Below are 24057 nucleotides of genomic sequence, written 5' to 3' on the forward strand. Positions count from 1 at the left end.
ACCTTTACTCTCCATTTCAATCTCGTGTACAAAAAGGGAAGCAATCCGTTCCCCATCTCCACCCCTCCCCGCCCCCCCGCTCCATTCGCCCCCAAAACGTACAGGTTTCTACCAAATGCCATTTACAGTTTGGCTCCAACAACATGTATAAAAGGAAAGCGCTTTGAAAGAAAATAGAGGACTCTTGCTTGTTTCTCTTCGTTGTTGTCGTGGTTTAGGGTAATCATACAGTTGCAGGGGATTGGTGGGTTTGGATTGCTGGGTTTTTCTGTTGAACTTCATGCAAGTCATGCTAAGGAACCCTTCCATCCCACCCCTTCCCCGAATAAAATAAAATTTTTAAAAAATGAAAAGAAGGAAAACAAATCCTCTACAGTCAGTTACCATTTGGCCGTAGAAAAGCTACGTCCGTCCTAGTACAAGGCCTGGGCCACTCGGACTCGTCCGGCAAACCTGCATGGCGTGAATTTACTCTGTCCGAGGGTGAGGAGGGGCTGCAGGTCCACCCAGATGCTTAATAGCCACCAGTGTCCTGGGCCAAGCCGCCTGGTCAAGTCACTCTCACAGCCTCTGTCGGCATATACTTAGCAATGACAGGGCTTTCTTTGCAAAGATCTGTATGTAAAGAATACAATTAACACTTGAGCTTCTCTTCTTGGCTTTCCCATCCCGCTTGGTACTTAGTATTTACGGAAGGAGGAGGACAGACAGAACAGCCGCATGCAGAGGCAGGCAGATTCTTCTCCAGCTGGCTTGCTTCTCCCATGCAGTGAGCCAGCCTAGCACGCCTCTTTCTCTCCCTCCTGGGGGAACGGGTTAAGCTCCTAACTCTTCTCTACCCTGCACATGGCTTACGGCCTGGAATCATCCTGAGAAAAGCAAGTCCTCGGCGGCCGTCATGACTCCATGAGAGCGGGGCCGGGTTGATGCTGGTGGGGCACTTCACCCTTGGTACCTCTGTGGGACTGCGGAGTGGGTACCACCTGTGGACAGTGGTTGCCACTGGACTCCCTGGCCACTACAGGCTGCTTCTGTCCCACACAGCCTGGGCTTCTGGAAGCCCAGTAAAGAGTCTCTCCTGTCTGCTCTTTTAGGCCACACAGATTAATCCAACATTCAAGATGAAGGAGACAGGCAGCCCACGAGACCTTACCGGGCAGAGCACAGCCACTGGGAATGGTCTACCTGCCATCGCCTGAAACCCCCTGGGCTGCCCAGTTCCTGGCTTTCTAGAGCCTCCCCTTGGGAAAAAGCCAGTTGTGAAGGGGAGCATCAGGCCTATCCATGGAAGGCCAAGGATGGGGCCCGCCCCCGGGGCCAGCAGCCCCCTTGCCATGCAGCACCATGCGGGGGGTGGTATGCCGCACTGGGGTCCGAGGGACCTCCAGGCCGGGCAAGGAAGCAGGGACCAGCCTGGATCAGGTGAGCACACTAAGCATCAGTGACCAGAAGGACTTCCCCCGTCTCCCTGTGGGCTGCCTCTCTTCTTCTGGGTTTGCCCTTTATTTTGAGTTCTATGCTTTCTCCTTGCATATTGTTGAACCATTTCAAATACTGGAGCAGTTGTGAATGGCCACCGGCTACACCAACTGTTGCTCTAAAAAACCAACTATCTGGCCCAGCCTGCTCACCCCGGTCAGCATGCACCCCGTGTGAGCCTGTGAGCTGCTTCCCAACATGCATGAGCCGCCCAGCCAGTCCGCTGTGCCGAGGATGGCTTCCTCTGCCTTCCAGGCCCTGGCCAATGCCTGGAGCATGGAGCTAAGGTGCGCTGGGCCCCCACCCCAAGCCTCTCCGCAGCCCATGCTCAAGCGCTAGTGGAAGCCTTTTCCCCAGGGGGTCAGCCTAAGATAAGGGTCCGATCCAAGGAGACTTTGAGCAGAGACCGCCACGGGGCTCAGCCTTCACCAACCACAAGGGGGCGCTGACCACACCCAGGGCCATGGCTGATGGGCGCTGGGGACAGAAGGGGTTGCTCAGAGTCCTCCGTAACCACCTTCTCTTGGCAAGTTCTCTGTCTGCCACTAGCAGTATTCTGACTGGCACATACCTTACCTCTGCAAGGACACTGGCCTCACCTCCAAGCCCTGAAGCTACCTTTCTCTTCATGCCTCCCCTCCCACTGGTCTGTGGATTCTCTTTAAAGGATGCCACTTTCAGAACATGGATCTTGGTTGGCTAAGCCCACAGGGTCCTGGTCAGACCAGGCCCACCCCGTCGCCCGCCTCAACCACGGGACAGGGGAGATCACTTTACTTTTGGGGCCTGACCTGCCATCTGCCAGAGCAGCCTGGGGGAGTTGAGGCTCCTCCCACATCCCCGGGTACCCCTCTGCCTTGGGGGCTGTAGTTGTCCAGCCTGTCCCCAAGTCCCTTCCTACCCCTCAGCTCAGTTCCAACCCACAGCTGCCTGGACCTCCGGTTCTCTCCGCCAGCCTGCCATCCCACTTACAACATTGGGACTCAGACCTCCGGGGGCCGACCCTGGGGCTCCTTGCCCCCCTCAGTGTGCCTGCCGGCCCCTCAGCGCCCCTTGCCCGCCGCCCCGCCCACCCATCTGCAGGGGTGCCAGGCAGCCTCCTCTACATACCCTTTCTCACTCCTCCACCAGGTGGGCACGCGTACTCCCCGGTTGATAAGAGGAAGCAGGGTCCGTATCTCTCGCGGGTGCCCGAGCGCGTAAAGGGCAGGCCCTCATCAGGAGTGAGGGCCTGGTCTATGTGGGGGCAGTCTTCGTTCGCCAGCGCGGCCTTCGCCACCTCCCCATTCAGTTTGGAATCTTCAAACATATAAGCAGAAGCTATTGAGACACTGAAAACTGTTTAGTGGGGGAGGGGGGGGAACAGGCCAGAAGTAGGGCATCGGCAAAGGGCAGCCGGTAACTGAGGATGGAAAAGCGAGCAGGCCATGGAGGGAGGCACAAGACTGGGGGTCCCCGGCTCATTCAGGCAGCCCTTGGGCTGCCCACAGTGCTGGGGAGGAGGGTTCCTGGGTTTGCTCAAAGTTTGCAAAAAGATGAGTTGGTGATGGGCCCAGCAAGCGCAGTGCTGGGGGCCGGGCCCCAGGTCCAAGGCGGGGCCGATGAGACAGGATGGTGTGGATGCAGTCATGGGTAGAGGGCCAGACACAGAGCTCAGGGAGAAGACAGACAGACACGCAGAAACACTCCTGTTCAGAGAGGCAGCCTTTTCTGACCCCTCCGCTGCCAACCAGAGCCCTGCTGCCTCCCGTCCACATCCAAGCCGGCTGCTCAGGCATCCCTGGCCCCATCCAGACCCCGTCGATCGGCTCTACACCAGGCCCCATTTGGATCCCCTCTGGTCACTCGCTTCACACTGTCCCCCTCCACACCCTATCTGATCACTCAATCCCCCCATATGGACCCAATCTGGTCACTCTGTATGCTCCATCCCCCGTACAGACTAGGCCTGGTCACACAGTCTCCTGGTCCCCCATGCAGACCCAGTATGACCACTCAATCTGCTCCATCCCCACACAGACTTAAGCTGGTCACTCAGTCCACTCTGATCGCCACACAGACCAAGCCAGTGTCTTCCACCCCGCTCTGCCCCAAGCAGTCCTAGTCAGCTTGCACAGGCGCAACAGGAATGTAGGCATGAGGCAGTGACAGCGGCCAGGATTTGGGAGGGGCTCCCATTCCTCTGTCTCCTCTCGGCAGCATCCCCCGCAAAGCAGAGCAAATGGATGTGTAAAGACAACAGTGGCTGATGGACTCGGGTGGGAAAGACGAGCCTTGGCCTCTGCAGTAGCCTGAGAAGGAACCTGGGAGGAAGTTTGGGGCACATCTGGTGAGGGTGAAGCGTGGCCAGAGCAGGGAGCTCTCCCTCTCCCAAGTCCAGGAGCAGCGCCGTGACAGCCTCTGGAGCTGGCAGAGGTAGCTCCGTTGGCCTCTGTCCCCGCCCATCACTCTCGGGGACTGAGCCTGCCCCACGCTCTCTGCTCTCTAAGCAGACTCTTCCTGGCCAAGGTGGCGCCGACTCGGTCTCCAGGGTGGGCACTGTGGTTTCCTCAAATACTTCCTCTAGGGTGACAGCCTCAAGGGAAGACAGACCCCACAGGGGCGTGACCACACGGGGAGGCCCTCTGAAAGACTAAAGAGGGGCAAAAAGCTGGAGACAGTCTCCACCCGATTTGACCCTCTTCCATGACCCTGTTCACATCATGTAACTACACGCAGAAGTGATCCTTCTCCGTGTGCACACACTCAGCGTGCCCGCGGGTGGGATCACGGCCCGTGTACATACCATGTCACTACAAAGAGGCAGGCAGTCAAAAGAGAAATGGACCAATCAGGTTTATTCGTAAAGCAAATCCAAAAAAAAAAAGATCCCATCATAATTTTGGAACTTAAAAAAAAAGTCTGTCGTACAAGATGGCAAAGCATTTCACGTACAGTGCGTTTCTTGACAAATCCCAGGGGCTTCACTCCCCAATTTACTCTGAACCAGAAAGGCCAGTTACCAAGGTAACTCTGATACCACGTGACTGGGGCTGGGGCCTCTCTGGGGTCTGGGGGCTGCCTAGCACTTGGGGTGTGTCTGAGGGCACACACGTGTGCGCACAGACAAGCCCGGTTCTGCCTCCCAGTCTGGCTGGTCCCGTCTTCCCTCCCAAGGGTCTCTGGGGAGAGGGCAGGGAAGTTTAAGGGAGGAGGTTGTAGATGAGGGGGCAGAAGTTGGGGCCCACAGTACCCTGCACACAGTTTCCTCAAGGGGAAAACAGCGAGTCCTACCAGGCAGCGTCTCCGTCTGGGAGGGGAGCCAGGACTTGCTGTCTCTCTACTGGCTATCGTCTGTCAGTGGAGGTATCTATAGCCTGCAGGGCTTACCCAGGGGTGGGTCAGAGGTAGGTGGTGGAGCCTGAGACCCCTCATCGGACTCTGCCCCCCAACACTGTGCCCCTGGGGCAGCCAGCTCCCACAGCATTTAGAGGACCCAGAGTTGAGGCTGGTTTCCTGTAGGGGTCCGGCCAGGGGGCAGCCATCAGGGATCCCTGGGTGGATGTGAACTGGACACCTTCCCTCCCTGGAGCCTGCTTCTTCTCCCAACCATGGCCTTTGAGAAGGGGCTGTGCCTGAGGGCTGGTGGGGGGGGGGGGGGAGTGTTTATGTCCCTCTCCGTGAAGGAGCCAGGCTCCCTGGGCTGCTGGCTAATCTGCAGTTCGGTGATCTCTCAGAAACTGGGAACATTCTCCCTTTCCAACTCCAGAGGGGGGCTGGAAGAGAGACCACCCAAGGGGGGCCAGCTCTCCAAACCTGGGAAAGCCATGGAAAAGACCAGAGGTGCCAGCCCACCCAAAACTCCCCACCCTCCTGCCCCCACCTCGTCCTTTAGATGAGATGGCCACCAGGCCCCTCGGCTCCCAGCTGCTCCCCAGGAGGCTGGGAGCCCTGCATCCCCTGGCCCAGGGCCCCTTGGCCCCCACTAGACCCGAGGGCCTGTGATGATGAAATGGCAGCATGGGCAGCATCTCACGAAGATGGTTTCCAGGCTTTGAAATGGGCTGAGAGATGAGCGTCCGCGAGAGGGTCATTTTTTTTTAAACTTTGGAGCAAGGAGAACCCGATGTCCGGCCCTGAGCCAGCACGCTGGCTTCTGTGCCCTGGTCTCCAGGCACCGCCGAGGTACTTACTGTTCACACCAGCAGCAGGCGCGCCAGGGGCGCACGCAGGGCTGGGGCGGGGTGGGAGGGGTGGCTGGGAATTTCCTCGGGTTTAGCCCCGAGGGGGCTGCCCAGCCTGGGGCTCGGGGAAAAAGTCCCAGGCTAACTGGGGACAGTCTGTGAGAGACACGGGCAGAGTACAGTCACGAGAACCGGCACAAGTCATGCAACAAAACGAGGAGAGAGAGAGAGAAACATGATTAGTGGAGAGAGAGAAAGAGAGAGCATGTGAACAACACAGAAAAGAACACCCAGGCCTGGCCCTCAGAGCCCCTCATTTCTCCGCTCCTTCCCCCTTCGCCTGCCTGGGGGCCACACCGACCCCACTCAGGGCTCCCGCTGCCCACCCTGGTCCTGCCTCCGAGCAGAAACTCGGTCAGCCCGCTTGGAGGGGCCCTGCCCACACCCTTCCTGGTCACTGTGGTCCCAATCCCCGCCACCTCCCCTGCCCTGGGGGCTACACCACTCCTGGCCCAGGAGGGGAGGGGTGGAGGGCTGGGGCCAGGGGCGCTTTGGACTCAGGGCAGAACCCAGAGGCTGCAGTGGTAGCTCCCAGGGGGCCCAGGCAGGGGCTTTTCGGGACCTCACTGCTGCTCTATGTGCTCATGGGCAGGAAGGGGGGCCTGGCCACCACCCATCCCCCGTGCCAGCCCCCTCGCTGCTCACCTATGGTGGGACCCTGCAGCCCCAGACGCAGCACCCCAGAGGACCAACCCACATCACAGAAGCAGGGATGGACGAGACACATGTGAATGCACATGGCAGGACAGAGGGAGCACTCCGAACTGCCCAGAGGAGGTGGTCTGGGCCCCCGACTGCAGATGGGGGAGGGACCCCCCTTCTGGGAGAGGAGCAGCTTCTCCTGGGCTGTCAGTCCCAGGCAGTCCCTGACCATAGGGGCGCCCTCCTGGCATTCCCCCGTGAGGCCCTCCAACCCCTGCCAAGACGAATCCCCCGAACACTGACGCCATGCCAGCCATGGTACAGAGGAGACCAGATCATCCCTCACAGACACACAGACCTGAGGTTTCAGGAGAGACCAAGAGGTGGAGGTGAGGGGAGGGTGCTGCTGACATGACTGGGATGGCTTGCCTGAGTCCCAGGGATCTAGCCCTGGAGGTAGGGGGTGCCCTTAGAGCCCAGCACGTTGCACTTGGCCCCAACCCAGGTTCTAAAAGTGGAATTGGTGAAGCCCAGCCCTCACTGAGGCCACTTGACTGCCCTTGGGTGTGGAATGAGACTGGAAAGGCCCGGGGGGGCTGCATCTCACCTCTCCATTCCTGCAGGGTCCGGTCTCCCCCACATTTGCCTTCCTCACCTCTTGCCTCCCCCACACTCACTCACCGACTCACCCAAACCCCACGCCCATCTAGGACCATAGCTGCAAGCAGGAAAGGAGGCAAATGGGAAGGGACTCAGGGGTGCCGGGTTGAGGAGACACCCCCTAAGGACCACACACCCTCTTGGTGATAGATAACCTGGGTCTCACACACCAGCTTTCAGAGGGAGGAGTGTTCTGGTGAAGTATGAGGCTCAGAGGGGTCTGGGATCTCAAGACAGCACCCTCCGGAGCGTGAGAACTCGGAAAGGGGGCGGGCCAGAGTTTGGGGATGGGAGGGAGAAAGGTAGGTGGAGTTGGGCATCTGGGCTCCAGAGGGCAGGCTCGGAAGGGCCCCAAGTACCTCCTCAGCCATAGAGACCGTGCGAGCCAGGACACTCTGGATCCCTGAGACCTGGGGCTGCAGCGAGGAGGTTCCCAGGAGCAGGGCTGCCATGGCTACGGGCCCAGGGCCTCCAACAGGAGTGCACAGGCTTTCCAGGCCTGCTGCGGCACGGCAAGAGGGCTTGTGTCCTGTGACTGGCCAGTGTACCTGCCAGCACACACACATCTGCATCCGCGTGTGTAGGTGTGCATGCGTGTGTAGGTGTGTGTGCATGTGTAGGTGTGTGTGCGCGTGCATGCACGCCCTCAGCACATGGAGAACACTGGCATTGTCTGGGAGTACTGAAGAATTTGCGCCTGACTGGAGTGAATCAGGGATCCTTGACAGGTGGGCCTGGGGCACCTATATTTGAGGCACCGATCCCGAAAGATTCAGCGTTGGGAGGGTGTGGAAGAGGGCCAAGGAGCGCCATGGTGATGCCACTCAGGCTGAGCTCTTCCTGCTGGGGCCTGGAGTGAAGCTGGGGGGCTAGGCCCACCCAGACCCTCCCCTAGGGCCCCAGGAATTTTCCTTGCCATGATGGCGGCTCCTGAGGTCGAACAGAAGGGCTACAGCTAACCCAGAGCAGGAGGGGGGACAGGGGCTTTCCTCGGCCCGTGCCTGCCTTGCTAAGCAGGAGCCACACCTTGGCTGGGGAGTCCAGCCCGCCCCCGCTGCCAGGTCCCCCTGTTCCAGCCTCTGAGACCCCTGCCCAGTCCCTGGCCCAGCCCAGAACACTAGCCACGTTCCTCTCAGGTGCCTACAGCAATCCCAGGGAGTGGGGAGGGGTACGGGGCCAGGCGAAGGGGCTGGAAAGTTCCCACGGACAGAGAAGTGGGCCTTGGGGGTACTGCTCTGGGCAGCGTAGCTGTGGGATGAAGCCAGATCAGGAGTAGGATGGGGGTGGGGGCCATCGGGGGAGAGTCAATCACCCACTGGGGGAGGCCACCCAGGCCAGGCGGCACTTGCTCCTCTAGGGCTGAGCTAGCCTACAGCCCCCCTGCCTGCCCTGGGCACAGGGGTGTCTTCTGTAGACTAAACGCCACCTATCACTGACTCAGCCTTCCTCGCCCCGGCACTCCTTCTTAGCTTGGTGTTGTCATTCTTCTCTGGGTCGTTCATTGCCTTCAAATCCCTGTGTCCACAGAATAAGTCGATGGTATTCCATGGGTAGAGGTAGACTATGGGCTTTATATCTTCGGACCAGAGCCCCATGATCAACTTTATGTGCTATGTGCAGGTTCTCATAAAACTGAGATAGTCCCATAACGAACCACTAGCCATGGAATATTAGAATATATCCCACGGTGACTAGTATTGTTTCATGGCCCCCCTCCCCCCCTCCCTGACCCCCACTGAATTCATGGGAAAGTGGTCGTACACTGGTTGGGATGTCGTGTATTGCTGCTGCAGTCCCTACCGCCGGAAACGGGGAGAACACTGGGTGGGAGGTTGTTTGCTGGTCTGTAGCGCTTTCATCTAAGCTGCCGGGTGGTGGCCCCCTCTAGTCCTTCGCTCACCAGCCGCTCCCATCAGAAGGCCACCGGAAACTCCCACTTGACCATCAACCCAAACAGACAACGTGAAAGCTAGAGTCACTCCAACAGGTTCCTAAAGATAAACGCTAAACTCTAGAGTGGTGGTGGAAGATGAGTTGGTTCCGCATGCTGTGGGGTAAGTAAGCTTGTTACGTACGGAGGGCAAGAGGCGTCTCCCAGGACGCGCCTGGAGCTAGGCAGCCGGCATCAGAGCAGGAATGCTACTCAGCTATGGAGACAGGCTCTGGTGGGGGGGAGAATCCTTGCTGCTGCCTTTGCAGGGACCCTCCTGCCAGATCCCATGCACCATCTGTGCCACACACGCACGGCCTGAAGGGAGCCGTGTGAAGACCAAATCAGCAGCTGTCTGGCATTTCCGAATCACACCCGCCCCCGCCCTGCCCCGACACTGGGTCAGTGGCCTGAGTCAGCGACTCATGCTCCACTCCTGCCCACCAAGCAGCAGAGCCCCCGGGGCTCCTGCCAAGAGAGTCCTCAGCAACCTCGCGGGCCATGTCATCTCTTCAGAACCCCACGAGACCAGCATGTTAACCTCCTTACCGGGGGCCACCAGTGAGGTTCTAGCAGGCTCTTGCCTCGTGAATTCGGCTGCCCAGCATCTCCCTGGGCCCCCAGACTCCACACCTCGAGATTGAGCGCAGGGTCCAGGGTCACCCATGGAACTAAGGAAGCAGTCTGACTGAATCTGGAATCATCGCTACAGGGGACGGAGGTGAAAGGTCAGATCGACATGCCTCTAAGAGGTTTCCTACCTGCTCTGTTAATTTCTAAAATTTCTTCCTGGGCCAGCGGGCATGTGTCACTCTGAGTACTGTGGTGTGGAGAGTTTACGACAGATTTACAATAATTGGGAGATCCCAGCTGCGGTGGCCGCGGAATATGCTTCTTTTTTTTCTTTGGTAGTTTCTGCTTAGCCATGGCTAAGGAGTAATACATCCCGAAATTGTTCACAATGACGGGCACGGGCATGGCGATGGTCAGCACGCCCGCCAGCGCACACAGCGCTCCCACCAACATGCCGGACCACGTCTGCGGGTACATGTCTCCGTAGCCCAGCGTCGTCATGGTGACCACGGCCCACCAGAAGCCAATGGGGATGTTCTTAAAGTGGGTGTGCTCACTGGCACTGGGGTCATTGGGCTGCGCCCCTATCCTCTCGGCATAGTAGATCATGGTGGCGAAAATCAGGACGCCCAGAGCCAGGAAGATGATGAGCAGTAAGAACTCATTGGTACTGGCGCGGAGAGTGTGGCCCAGGACACGCAGGCCCACGAAGTGGCGGGTCAGCTTGAAGATGCGCAGGATACGCACGAAGCGGACGACACGCAGGAAGCCCAGCACGTCCTTGGCCGCCTTAGAGGACAGGCCGCTCAGGCCCACCTCCAGGTAGAAGGGCAGGATGGCCACAAAGTCAATGATGTTGAGCGAGTTCTTGATGAACTCCACCTTGTTGGGGCAGAAGACCACACGCATGAGGAACTCGAAGGTGAACCAGACCACGCAGACGCCCTCGATGTAGGTGAGGAAGGCCTCTGTCTCCGCTTCCCGGTAGTAGCGCACTTGCGTGCCGTTCCGAACGTTCTCGATCTCTGTCTTGTTCACGATGGGGTTGAAGCGCTCGTGGGTCTCCAGGCAGAAGGTGGTGATGGAGACCAGGATGAAGAAGAGGGAGGCAAAGGCCACATACTGTGGAGGAGAAACACACAGTGTCAGAGGGGAGGCCCTCCCCCCAGAGCAAAGAGACCCCGGGTGCCTCTGGGCTGGGTCCAGTCAGGGGCTGGGCTGCGGAAGATGCCTACAGGACGCCCCTCCTGACACAGGCCAGGCTGACAGGCCACCTTTCCCTCTTCAGAGCACGGAGCATGGGGTTAGGAGGCTCGGGGGTTAAGAGGCTGTGGCAGAGATTGCTCTGTTTTCACAAATGCCTTTCCTTTCCTCCTGGATGCACAGCTAGACCATATCTCCCAGCCTCCCTCGGGGCTGGGTGGGGTCACGTGACTGCGCTCAGGCCAGCGGACAGTGCACAAAAGGGTGTGCACTAAGGCCGGGCCTGGCTCACAAAACCTTCTTGCTCAACCTTCCGTGCCTTCTTTCTTCCCCCAACTTCCAGTCAAATGCTGAAGCCCTAGGAAGCCAGCAAGGCCACCAGAAGGAAGCAGCCTGGGTCCCTGAAAAGAAAGACAGCCACTAAATACATGGGTGGGAAATAAACTTCTACTGTCTTAAGACACTGTGATCTGGAGGTGATTTACTAAAGCATTTACTCCCCCCCACACCAACTAATAAAAGTGACCTAGGTGGCGGAGGCAGAGGCTGGCAAAGAAAGGAGAAGGGGGAGCTATGGTGGAGGCAGGCCCCTCAGAGGCCACATCTCCCACCTTTCTTTCGTCCCTACGCTAGTCTATTCACTCTCTTTTTCACGGATCTGTACCTCATTCATGTGGTCTCTTCATGTTCTATCCTATGTGGAATTGCAAAAGATACATCTGCCCCACGGCCTTGGACACCTCTTTTACCCACTTCTCTCTATCATCCCAGGAACTCACACCACCATCCTGGAAGGGAGTTCCCCATCTTGGAGATATTGAAATACAGGCTAAGTGGTCATTTGTCAGAGATAGTGTGTTGGAGGTTCAGGCATCAGGAGGAGAATTGGACCAGGGGTCCTCAAAGGCACCATAAACCATAGGGTCTGCTTCTCTCCTACTGCTGCCTGCCAGCCCCAGGGTAGGGATGTGGGTGGGAGGGAAGAAGAAGCTGCTGGGGCGCTAGCCTTTCCAAACATATGTGGGCGCTTGCTCCTTTCAGACCCCCTCCCTGGTGAGAAGGAAATGGCCAGGATAACCCAGCCTGTCCAGAACCACCTGCTCTGGCCCTGAGCCCCTTGAGAAAGGTTCCGAAGACTCTTTGGTTTGGCTTGGTGGCCCCAGCTGATGACCCCCTGGGCTTCTCTGGCCCCCAGCAGACATGGGTACCCGAGGAAAGAGAGTCAAGCAGCTATCTGAGTTTCAAAGCCTCCTACTCAGACTGAATTCCAGGCAAGGGCGCTTCTTACAGCCTCCAGTGGAGTCCCTGGAACACTAACCCCTGGCCAGGGGTTCTCCTCCAGGGGCCCAGCTGATCATGTTCCCACTGCTCCCCTCTCCTCTGGACTCCCCTTCGCCCAGCCTGTCAAGACAGACCATGGTCAGTGCAAGGCCCTCTCCCTGGAGGCAGCTCTGGGCTATAGTCTAGAATGGGTGGCAAGTTCATTCTCCAGAGCTGCCTTCATAGAAAACTTCAAGGAGTGCCAAGGCCCCACCCTGTATCTGCCACAAGAGGCAGCCATGCTGCTTCTAGCAATTTCTTTAGTTTGTACTGATGCACCTCCCCACCCGGTGGTGGCCCTGTCTGGGCTGACCATGGCCATGGGACCTGGCACAGATCCAGAAAACAAGAACTACGTAGACCTTCCAAGACACATTTCGGGTTGGGGGAAGGGGAGAGAAAAGGGGAAGAGACAAAGTCAGCATCAGCATTTTAGAATGTCAGAGTAAGAGCAGCCTTTAGAGATTATCTGGTCCAAGACACTACATGCTACAGATGGGAAGTCTGGGGCCCAGAAACAGGAAGTGATCTGCCCAAGCCACTCATTATGGCATGCTAATACTCCTGCTGGTTTAGAGCGTCGTGCAGTCTTCAGAACCTTTGTCCTAGATAGACTACTATCAAGTGTGACCCCTATGCATCCTTCCATCCATCCATCCATCCATCCTTCTTCCCTTTCCTCCTTCCTTCCTTTCTCCCTCCCTTCCACCCACTCATCTTTCCTTCCTTCTATCCTCTCTCCCTCCTTTTTATCCACACATCCATTCATCCTTCTTTCCTCCCTCCCTCTATTCCTTCCTTTCTTTGTTCCTCCCTCCCTCCTCTCCCTCTCTCCCATCCATCATGCATTCATTCATTCATTCATCCCTTCCTCCTTCTCTTTTTTCTTCTTTCCTTCCTTCCTTCCTTCCTTCCTTCCTTCCTTCCTTCTTTCCACCTACCCATCCATCCATCCATCCATCCATCCTTTCTTCCTTCCATTCCTCACCAGGCACAGGTTATGCCCAGCACAGAGTGGAATAAGACCTCAGCCCAACCCCCAGGGAGGCCCCTGGACAGCTGAAGGTAAAGGACACACACAGAGACAAGTACAATGCAGTGGACTGAAAAGGTGAGCCCCCTCAGCCCTGTGATGCAGGTGGGGTTTGGACAAGGTGAGGCAGGGACTTAAGCCAGGTCTTCTGACTCCAGAAACAGCTCTTTAAGGATCCAGATAGTGCTGACCTGGGACACCACAGAGGTAGACCAGGAAAGCAAAGTGGAAGCAACTGGAAGAGGTCACCAGCTCTGATCCAGGTTTATCCAGCTCCAGCGCTCTTTCCATCACCAGTTGTCAAAGCTCTTGGAGCTAAGAACACATCCCCAAATGCTGGGTATTTGGCCCTAGATTCCCTCTGGAGGGCCCCGTCTTAGAGCTTGGAATTCACAGCCCAGGTTCCCAAGGGGGTGGGTCACATTGCTCCCCTGGCCTTTTTGAGAGAGGGGAGGAAGAGACACACTGTGAGTGTCTAAGGGATGCCAAGAGGCAGGGTCCGCTGTGCCCCTGGGCTCCTGATCCTGGCCAGTGGTGGAAGGCAGGAGGCACTGCCCCTCCCCCTGCCCCATCAGCCATGGCATCTGCTTCCCCAACCATCCCACAGCTATCCTCCTCTGTCCCCTCGACTCACGTGGGACTCTCTCTCAATGGGGCCACTGCCATCAAAGCCAGCATGTTGTAGGCTTCAATCTCGGCCACGCCCAGTACAGTACAGCCTCCACCCTGCTACCAGAGGGGGCAACCGTTGGAATCCCAGCTCTCTGCCCGCCACCTGGCCATGCTGCCCACAGAGAGAAGCCCTGACTCCTCAGCCTGGCACATGAGGCTCCCTGTGCCCTGGCCTCATCGACTTCCCAGGGTCCCCTCCCTGCTGCACCCAACATTCTTGCCACATGCAGCTGTCTGCTATATCTGACCGCCCCCCACCGCATCTCCATGTCTTTGCACTGCTGTTCCTGCCTCCAGGGTGCTCCTGCCGATCTCCGTATGGAAAAACCCATCCGTCCATCGGTGCCCCACTAAGTAGCCCTTCTCCCGGGACACCTTTCCCGGTGAGACTTCCTCTTGGCAGCTGGGGCCCTGAGGAGGCAGCAAATGCAGGGACCACCCCTCCCCAACAAGGAATGTCTAAATCCCCCTCCAGGGAGGCAGTGAGCCTGTCTCCGACTCATCCTCGTTAGTGCTCGCGGAGTCTCACGGGAACAGCTCAGAGAGGGCACTGATGTCCCCGGAGCCTGCTCCCTCCCTCCCAGGTGCCCCCAAAGGCCCTCAGAGCTCTCGTCCCATTTGCTCCTCTCACAGGACAGGTTCTGATGGGAAAACTGAGGCCCAGAAAGAGGTCAGGTCTTCTAAAATTAGGGTAGACAAAATCCTTGGTTCTCAGCCAGCAATGGCCATCCCGTCTAGATTCTTTCCCCTCTGGGCCCCAGTGACCGAGGAGTGGGGCTGGGGGGAGGGCAGCAGCAGCCAGGCCTAGAGCCAGACACCAGGACTTCTTCCCCAGGGGAGCGGGGAGGTGGTAGCCAGGCCTCCTACCCGGCTTGGGCCTCCTGGGTGCCTTCCTGGACTCTGCGGCCCGTGCACCTGTTCCTTTGTCACAGGCAGGGCCCCAGCAACATCCGGGTCCAAGTGGGCCCTTAGGGGGGCTGTGAAGGAAGGTGCCCCTGGCTTGCTCAGACTGCCACAGTCTCCTAAGCCCAGTAACTAGGAGGTCAGCCCCAGCGCATCAAAGCCAAAGCAAGAGCCCGCAGCCAGGTGAGTCCCCAGCGCCCTCCTGTCCATCCTCAGGGAAGCTGAGCCAGGAAGGAGAAAGGAGACGCTGTCAGGGCTGAGGACCTACTGTGCGCCTTTAATCCTCCCACAGACCTGGTGAGACAGGGGGTCGTACCCCATTGCGCCAAAAAGGAAACCCAAGTACAGAGAGGTTCAGGGACTAAACCAAGGTTTAAGGCGGGTGATGAAGCTGAGGCTTGAACGCAAGTGGATCTGGCTCCATCATCTAAGCTCTGTCCACCACCAGAGGTACCAAAGCCCTCGGGGGCTGACAACACAGCTCTGCGCGATGGGGAGCCCTAATTATACGTGCACGGCTCCATCTTGGAGGGTGGCACCCACAGCTTGGACTCCCTGAGGGCAGGTTATGTCTGTCCCCAGTGACGGACAGAGCCAGGGTACTTGGATCCACAGGCTGGAGCCCAGGCACACCTGAAATGGTCTTGGGCCTCATTGCCCAGGGCTTGCTAGCACCTGGGGCCACGGCAGCCCCAGGGCCGGGGAGGCTGCCCCGTTCTGCTCAGGGAGGCAATGCCGACAGCAGCCCTGGATGGCTCGGCCTGCATGCCTACCTGGCCCACCTCTTGGCAAGACCCAGAGAGGGCAGGCTGAGAGATGACTGCAGCTTGTTCGGGGAGCTCAGCCAGAGGGAGGGGGTGGGTGCACGGGCACGGGGATGGGGAGTTCCCGAGATCAGCTGATGCTGACAGGGAGGGAACCTCTGCCTGGCAGGCCCAGATAGCAAGCCTTGGAAGCCGTTTCTGCAGTCACCCTGGGCTGTCACTCTCAGGACTGTAGGGGCTGCACCCCATGTGAGCTGTCTGCCTTCCAATCCCCAGTCACCCAGAGGACAGTCACCCACAGACATGCACAGCTACCTGGAGCACGCGCCTCACTTGTTACCTAAGTACCCACCCTGTGGTGCATGACCGCACATACACAGAAGACACAGGGACGCATGGATCGTACTGAAACATATCACTGCCCACCAAGCGTGAGCACCCAGGCGCTGTACCACGAGGCGCGCAGCCCCATACCTCCCCCTCGCAGCCTGTGCGTATGCACTTGGAGCACAAGGACGGTCACCACACCGCGCACCTCCTACAAACACTCCAGACCCCAGGCATTGCCACACAGCTGGCCCCTCCCCTGCCCACCTCGCCCCCGCTGGGTGGGACTGACTCGGTGTCTGTCTCTCCCGCAGGACGGCAGCCCCAGCTTGTCTCGCCTCAGCCTCCTCAGCCTTCCCTGATGCCCTCACCTGTCTCCCTGCCCAGACAGTGCCAGCTCCTGGATCAGGCATCTCTACACCTGCCTGTCACCCACCGGCTTCCTGATTTGCTGCCACCTACCAGACCCCGTCCCCTTCCCTCAGCCCACCACAGCAGCAGCGCCCCACACCCAGGGCCCAGGCCAGCTGGGAGGCCAGCCCTCCTGGGCCTCTAGTCTAATGGGGGCACAAAGGGAGCTTTGCCCAGCAGCCCAGGGCCAATTGTCACCCAGCCTGGCCACACCTCAGAGGCCACCCTGTGAAATTGCAAGACAACGCAGGCAAGATAGCCTGATAATGCAGCATAAACCCAAACTGGTAGTGCTGGCTTTTCTTTCTTTCTTTCTTTCTTTCTTTTTTTTTTCTCCAGAATCACAAACTGTGAGAGACCCACCAATTGTGTTCTAGAAAGAGGTAGCCATGGCAACAGAGCGAAGCATCCCATTTCTATGGTAACCGGGGTGGTGAGACTGTTGGCTGTAAAGTCAGACAAACCTACTAACGATCTGTTGACTTAAGAAGATATTTTATAAATCACCAAGTTATTTTTGTCATAACCCCACCCCTGAAACCATAAATCAGAAAGGCAATTTACTATCTATTAAAATGACCAATATGTGCTATGACTTTCATTGTAAATTATTGATGCCACAGTCATCTTTAGAAAATTGTGCTTGTCTTTTGGAACTGTTCAGGGGTTCACCGTGGGGATCTGTGTTCTTGCAGTTTGGCGTTCCAGGAGCAAGGCGATGGCTGTAATGTGGTGCAGGGACCAGCGTTCTGGTCCGGCAGCTCACTCGCTGCGTGACCTCGGCAGGCCACCTCCCCTCTCTGGGCCTCAGTTTCGTCATTGGTACACTGAGGGCTGGACTTGGTCCCTTCTGAGGATTCTGAGACTGGCTGAGGCTGTAGGCAATGGGGCTAATCAGGGGAGCCCTGGCTCACGTCCAGGCCCCAAGCCCCTAGAGGCTTCAGGTCAGTTTTTCTGCCTAATTAAGTCTGCCCAGCGGGGGTGTACAGCGTTTGAGTTAATCCATGCAGAGTCAGTGATGCAGAGCAGGAGGGATGGCCAATTGGCCTAAATAAATTGTCAGTCGAGTTGAGTTTGGAAACTGAATTAGACTCGTCTGGACTCCCTTGGGCTGGGCATGCCCAGAGTATGCTGTGCTGGCTGAGCACATCATAGCTTATGGGGGGGCAGGAGGGGTCTTTGGGGTGCAGTCCCATTTTGGTCTGTTAATAAATGCCTCCGCATGAACCCCCAGATGCTGGCTGTGTCCTGAGCAATCTGTCCAGCATCCGGGTCTCCACCCCATTCCTTCGCACTAATCGTCCCCTTTTGGCACGCAGCTCAGGGAGCAGCAGGTGGGAGGTGCTTCCCATGGTGTGGAGGGCGTGAGCGGGAGTGTGTGAAAGTGTGTGCAGAGAACATGCCGTGTAGAAGGTCTGTGTGCTGGGAGGGGAGTGTGGGGGAGGGGAGGGGTGGTGTGTAAATGTGGAGTAGCTGTGTACATGGTGAAGGTGTGTCACCTGTTTATGTCACCTGACTCTAGGCATGTGCCAGAGGCTCATGTAAGTGGTCACTGTGTGTGATGTATGTGGTTCATATAGGTGGTAGAAGTGTGTTTGTGTGTGCATAAGGACATGCATGGGGTGTGATGTGTGTATAAGGACATGCATGGGGTGTGATGTGTGTGTGCATAAGGACATGCATGGGGTGTGATGTGTGTATAAGGACATGCATGGGGTGTGATGTGTGTGTGCATAAGGACATGCATGGGGTGTGATGTGTATATAAGGACATGTATGGGGTGTGATGTGTGTGTATAAGGACATGCGTGGGGTGTGATGTGCATAAGGACATGCATGGGGTGTGATGTGTGTGTATAAGGACATGTATGGGGCATGATGGTGTGTGTGTATAGGGACATGCCTGGGTGTAATGTGTGTGTGTGTATAGGGACATGTATAGGGTGGGGTGTGTGTGTGTGTGTGTGTGTGTGTGTGTGTGTGTGTGTGTGTGTATCTCCTAGGAGAATCAGGGTCTGGCTGGGCACTCTGAACATGTGTTCTCTGAGTTAAGACCATGACCCTTGTCCATGCCAGAGATGGTCCCTCACACACTAGCCGAGGGGGGTGGTGCCCCTTCCCTGGGACTGTCTCTGACTGAGAGAAAAAGGGTAGACGGGGTGGAGGTGGGCTAAAGGCCACTGCACCAGCCCAGGGAAGACCACAGGGAGGCAGGGCTGTGCCCAGATGGGAATCCCCTCATCCCACTGCACTACCCCCCTCAGTCCCGGGTGCTGTAGCCTGGGTAGTGGGGGAACCAAGGGCAGGAAAGGCCATGCCCAGGCCTCAGGGAGCCCAGACTTTTCCAGTGGGACAACCCCCTTCACTGAATTCATTCTCTGGATTCCAGACCCAGGTCATATCCAAAAAGGGCTGCCTCAGCAGCTAGGCTGGCCACTTCTGAGGTGGCAGAGGTTCTGTGTTGCTTTCATTCCAAGATGCACATTTTGGAAATGAAAATGTCATAAAATATACACAGCCTTAAAATAGTATATCTTCTCATATCCCCAACATGCTGTTATTTAGCTCATGGCATAGTTGAATCGATGGTACTTTGCACTTAGAGAAACAGTCATTAGAAACCCAGAGCAGCAAGACAGAGGGGCCCTCAGAGGTTCTTTATCCAAAAGCCGCCCCTTGTGGCCGGAATGGGGAAATGGAGGCAGAGCCTCCCACCCAGGGTCATGGAGCTTGCAGGGTGGAGCAGGGCTGAGAGTCAGGTTCTCCTGAAACGTCAGTTCTGGGCTTTCATCATCGTGGCCTCTGAGCCTTTGCTCATTTAACACGCGCTCCCAGGCCTCTCTGCTCTCCAGGTCCCGCCTGGCTTCTAGATCCTGGGTCAAAAGCAGCACGAGTCCGTCTGTCAAAGGAGGCAGCAGCTGGAGCAGAAATGGCCGGACCTTGAGGTCAGACCAGCCTGGGTTTGGGGCCCAGCTCGGCTGGTGACCTTGGACATCGCCCTTTTCTGAGCCTTCATTCCTGGACAGGGAAGGGGTGAATAACATTCCCTGCCTCCCGGCTGGCTGTGATGACGGGATGAAACAACACAGAGAAAGTAAGAAGGAGGTGCTTGTACGCGTTGCTTCCGTCCCTACAAACTGGCCACCTCTTGCCTCAGTGGGCCCTCCCACCCGGCCCTCTCCCATCACAACAGCACCTTCCGCATCAGAGCACCTCAGATGTAAAAAAGCCAAGAATCTTATAGTCACGGAACCGCTGAGCTGGAAGCACCCGGGAGACTGAGGCGGACACGCCCCTGCGTCACAGAAGAACACGACTGTCCTTCACAGCAACCCCATGCCCACGCTCAGCCATGTGGCACGAGTGAGGCCGAGCCCACGCTTCTGTGCAGGCCTGGCCGAGCAGCACGGTGACCAGTCTGCCCCTCCGAGGGCCAGTCCTGTCCCTGAGGACAAGGGGAGGGGTGTTTCCTGAGGGATGGCCCCTGAGGGACCCAGTGGGATAGGATTAGAGGAGAAGTCTCTGGATTTAACAACAAGGAGAACGTGGCGGGGGCCTAATCCAACGCCCTGGAAGGGTGGAAGGGAAAGCAGGGAGTAAGAGACCCTCCCTGGGGGAGTTTGGTGGGGCACGAAGGAGGCGGGAGCGGGCAGAGGCCAGTGTGCTGGGGGAGCACCGCGGAGTGGAGATGCGGATGCAGAGCCCTTGGCCGCACCCAGAGTTGTGGGTGGGACCAGACATTTACCTTTAATTTGTGTCCTCAGTCGTTCTGATGCCGCCAGCCCCATCCTGGCACGTGGGATCCATGAGGCCAGATAAGACCCAACTGCCTGGCAGCTCTGATACATAACGGACCTCGTCAGCCTGAGACCACATTTAGGGCCTGGGAAACAGGCGGCAAAGGCAGAAGGAGAAGAGTCCTGGGCTTGATTTCAGAGACCTGAGTTCAAATCCCAGCTCTGCCACTGGCGGTGTGACTGCAGGCAAGTCACTTTTTGGAGACTCAATCCCATCATTCTTAAAATGTGGACAATAATAATAACACAGTCCAGGAAGTAAGGCACTATTGAAGGGCCTGGGGGAAAAGCCAGGTGTCTAGGGCTTTCCCAGATCCAGGGTGGAATTCTAGGGCAGGAAGAAACCCCAAGACTGCCAGTTCCTTTGCTCACTGGTATTCCAGGAGCTGGGCCAAGGCTTCCCTCCGCAGAAATCCAAACACAGCATTTTGGGGTTTTTTCCACCCAAATCGTTGGGGGTAGGAGAGTGACTGCAAGGGGCAGCAGCAACAGTTAAAGGGAGAAATGTGTCTAACCTCAGGGTTTTTTCCCCTAATTTTTTCTGCTCCTGTTGTGACCACTTGCCTGCAAACAGCAAACCAGGAGCAAATGACAGCCTCGTGAGAGCCGACAGCACAGCCCGCAGAGCCTGTTTCCCGGGGCCGCGGCCCTAGGTGGGATTGTGTCCCAGACCCCGCACCGCAGCCTCCAGCTGGCGAGGGCCACGCTGCCCAGGGCGAGGGTGACGTAACATGCCCACTTCCATGGGGTCTTCCACGTGACCCCCGGCCTTCGGGCTGGGAGGAAATGAGGCTTGACGGGAAAGGACACCCAAGGTCACGCGATGAGCTCCGGGCTTTCGGCCTTACTCCAGTGACAAGAGGGAGGCTGATAACAGGAGCTGCCTGGTCTCGAGCAGCCCTGCTTCCTGGGCTCTCTGTGCATCGCCTCATTTAAACTTCACACCAGCCCAGGGCGGTAAGTTCTGCTGTTACCACTGCTTTTCAGACGAGCCTGAGGTTTAGAGAAGAGAAGATTCTTGCCCAAGGTCTCAGAGGTTCTCAGTGGCAGGATCGGTCCTACTGCAAAGCCCTGCATTTCAGGCCTCCCCCAGGCCCCTTAGGCAGCCAGGCAGGATGTCCACAGTGCAGGTCGGCTTGGCTGTGCCCCGTGAGATGGACACGCCTGCTCCAGCTTCGTTTCGACTTTAGCCAGCCACAAGGCTGGGTGCCTTAGAAGAGTGGGGCTGCGCTGTTCCAGCGCGCTCCTGTGGTCCCACAGGCCAGGAAGGCTGGGTGTCAGGGTCCCAGGAGGGGCCATCAGGAACCAACTTCCCACCCACTCCTGTGACCTGAGACTCCCTTCTGGAAAATAGATAGTGAACACCCTCTCCCATTAGCATCTGAAACTCGGAGAAATACCAGTATTCCACACAGGAAATTCCTCTTCTAGTTTAGGACTTCGAACTGTGTCAACTGTTTCCTGACATGCTTGTCTACTTTTCTATGGTAAACGATGACTTACGGAACCCTTCATATTTCCTCTTTCGCTCTGACTGCTAGGGAGCTCAGCTAAATTTAATGCTCAGTTCCAGACCAATCATTTACCTGGGTTTGGGGTATCACTATTTCTTCTCTTCATTATACGAGTCTTATTTTTTCTTTTATCTTCTTCTTTATTTCTAAGGATTCTGTTGTATGTGTATCTCATGGGCCTCAAACATCTTTGTGCCACAGATTGGAATAAGAAATACGCGACTGAGACTCCCAGATGAGGAAGTAAGTAGGAAGGCGGGGGCAGTTCAATAATCCCCTCTGGAGTAACCCTGAGCAGATGTCTCTTCAGGTGACCGCCAGTGATGGGGAGCTCCCGAGGCCACATTCTGTCTTTGGACAGCACTCCAGACATGCATTTCTTTCATGTTTAAGACAACCTCCCTGCCTCTTTCTCCCAGTGATCCCAGTTCTGCCCCCTGGGGTCACCAGGACACACCTGCTCCCCTTTCTCCCTCTGAAGGCCCTGCCCACACCTGCAGATGGGCCTCGGGACCCACCCTGAGCCATCCCTCCTGTGCACCAGGCTTCCGCCAGCTTCCGTCCACACTCCTTTTCTTGGGCCAGCTCCCTGGGCTGTTTCAGAGCCTGGTTTTGTTAAGCACTCGCTGTGCGTGGCCACATGGATGGCGCACTTTGCCCTTTTCAATGCTCACAGCCACCTCAGCAGCGGGAATATTTGTCTCCATTGAGCCTCACTGACCTCTGCTATAAAGTAATAATGACGACTGTTGCAAACATGATCTCATTTATCTTTAAAAACCTCCCCAAGGGAAGTGTCATTAACTCCATTTTGCAGATGAGAAAACTGAGGTTCAGCGTGGTTAAGACGTGTGCAAAAAAAACCCAAACCCCACACAGTTCAGAAGTGATAAGCAGAATTTGAAACCAGGTCTCTCTGACTCTAAAACCAGCACACTCCAGGGCTTCCACTTACAAATCTCTTTCATGTCCACACACACACACACACACACACACACACACACACACACACACACACACACACACACACACACACACACACACACACACACACCAGCTGAGCCATCAGCCAGACAGCTTTGATTGCCCCCAGTTGGCAGATGAGAAAACTGAGGCTCCAAGCTCCATGAAGTGTCCACTAGGAATCCACTGGGAAATTTCCCCCCAGTGCCCACTTAAGTTTTAGCATCGAGTCAAGGGTCCCGACTCCCCTTTTGGTGTGCATGTGTGTGTTTATGTATGTGTGTGTGTGTGTGTGTGTGTGCGCGCGTGTGTGTGTGTGTTGGGGGGAGAGGAAGAAAAAGATGACCCCAAGATGAAGAGATCAGGGAGGGCAGTGGACACAACCCAGGTGGGACCACAGCTAACTGCCCACATGTGCTCCCTCCAACAAAGATTTATGCCTTATCCCAGGCCTGTGCTGGGCACTGGGTACAGAATGAGCAAAAACAGCCACAGCTCCTAGCAGGGGAGACTAACATTTCTCAGATAACCAGACAAGCAAATACGTACCTGTATGAGGGACGAGGGCTTTGAGGGGAATGCACACGGCATTCGATGGGCCTTTAACAAGTATTGGGGTTGGAGTGGCTCCCACGAGGAAGTGACAAGTGTACGGAGGTTGGAAAGATGGGTAAAAATCACTAGGGAAAGGCAGGGTGCAAGGAAGAGCATTCTAGGCAGAAAGAATGGGAAAAATTCCCGGTCCTCACGTTCCTTGACCATCAGCAGCATCTGAGACAGCTGATCACTCCCTCCTTTTTGTTACACTTTCTAGGGCCCTGCAGTCTCTTGATTTTCCTCCCACCTCACTGGCTGTTCCTTCCTGATGTCCTGTGCCATCTTGTCCCCAGCCTCTAACTCTTGGGGTGCCCCAGAGTGCAGTCCTTGGGCCTCTTCTCCATCTATACTCACTCCCTTATCGATTGACCCAGTCTGAAGGCTTAAGTACTACCACCTATTCAAACACCATTGACTGCATACTCCCAAGTATTTATCTGCAGCCCAGCACTTCTCCTGAGCTCAGGACTCCACCCTCCAGCTCCCTGGCGTCTCTGTGGTGGAGGTCTACTAGCCGCCTCTCCGACTCAGCACGTCAGCTGAGCGCCTGTACCACCTCCACCGCCGGCAGCTTTCTCCATCACATGAGATGGCAACCCTATCCTCCCAGACATTCTTGCCAAAAACTCTGGAGTCATCCTTGACACTGCTCTTTCTGTCACACCTCACAGTTAATTATAAGGAAATCCTCTTGGCTCAGATTGAGATAAATCCAGAATCTGACCACTTCCCAGCACCACTATTACCACCCCGTCCCAGGCATCATCAGCTCCCCCTAGATTACGCTAAGAGCATCTTTTTTTTTTTTTTTTTTTTGCTAAGAGCATCTTAACTGGTCTCTCGGCTTCCAATATTCCTGGTGCTCTAGGACTGCTTTCAACACAGCAGCCAGGTGATCCTTTCAAAATGTAAATCTGGTCGTGCCATTTCTCTCCTCAAAACCCTGCACTGGGTCCCCATTTCTCTCGGAGGAAAAGCCAAGGTCCTCGCAACGCCCTGCAGGTCCCCACGTGATCAGGTCCTCCATTCCCCTCCGAGCTCCTCTCC

At 56.6% G+C, this 24057-nt stretch overlaps 1 protein-coding gene across 2 annotated transcripts in view; it reads right to left on the reverse strand.

Annotated features, from left to right (window-relative positions):
- Positions 1 to 382: 382 nt before the first annotated feature.
- The window catches only part of KCNC1 (potassium voltage-gated channel subfamily C member 1), a gene marked incomplete at its 3' end in the record, with an annotated part of 42742 nt that continues 19067 nt past the window's right edge, over positions 383 to 24057 (reverse strand). Inside the window, exons 2-4 of one of the 2 annotated variants that reach the window (XM_079930803.1) lie at positions 9696 to 10629; positions 2590 to 2778; positions 383 to 615 (exon numbers count right to left, since the gene is read on the reverse strand). In XM_079930803.1, the coding sequence (XP_079786929.1) occupies positions 551 to 615; positions 2590 to 2778; positions 9696 to 10629 (1188 nt within the window). Of the gene's footprint in view, positions 616 to 2589; positions 2779 to 9663; positions 10630 to 24057 lie in introns of those variants that run through there. The other variant, XM_079930804.1, reaches the window with a different exon arrangement.

The sequence above is a fragment of the Stenella coeruleoalba genome (assembly GCF_951394435.1).
Source record: "Stenella coeruleoalba genome assembly, chromosome: 8".
Taxonomy (NCBI): domain Eukaryota; kingdom Metazoa; phylum Chordata; class Mammalia; order Artiodactyla; family Delphinidae; genus Stenella; species Stenella coeruleoalba.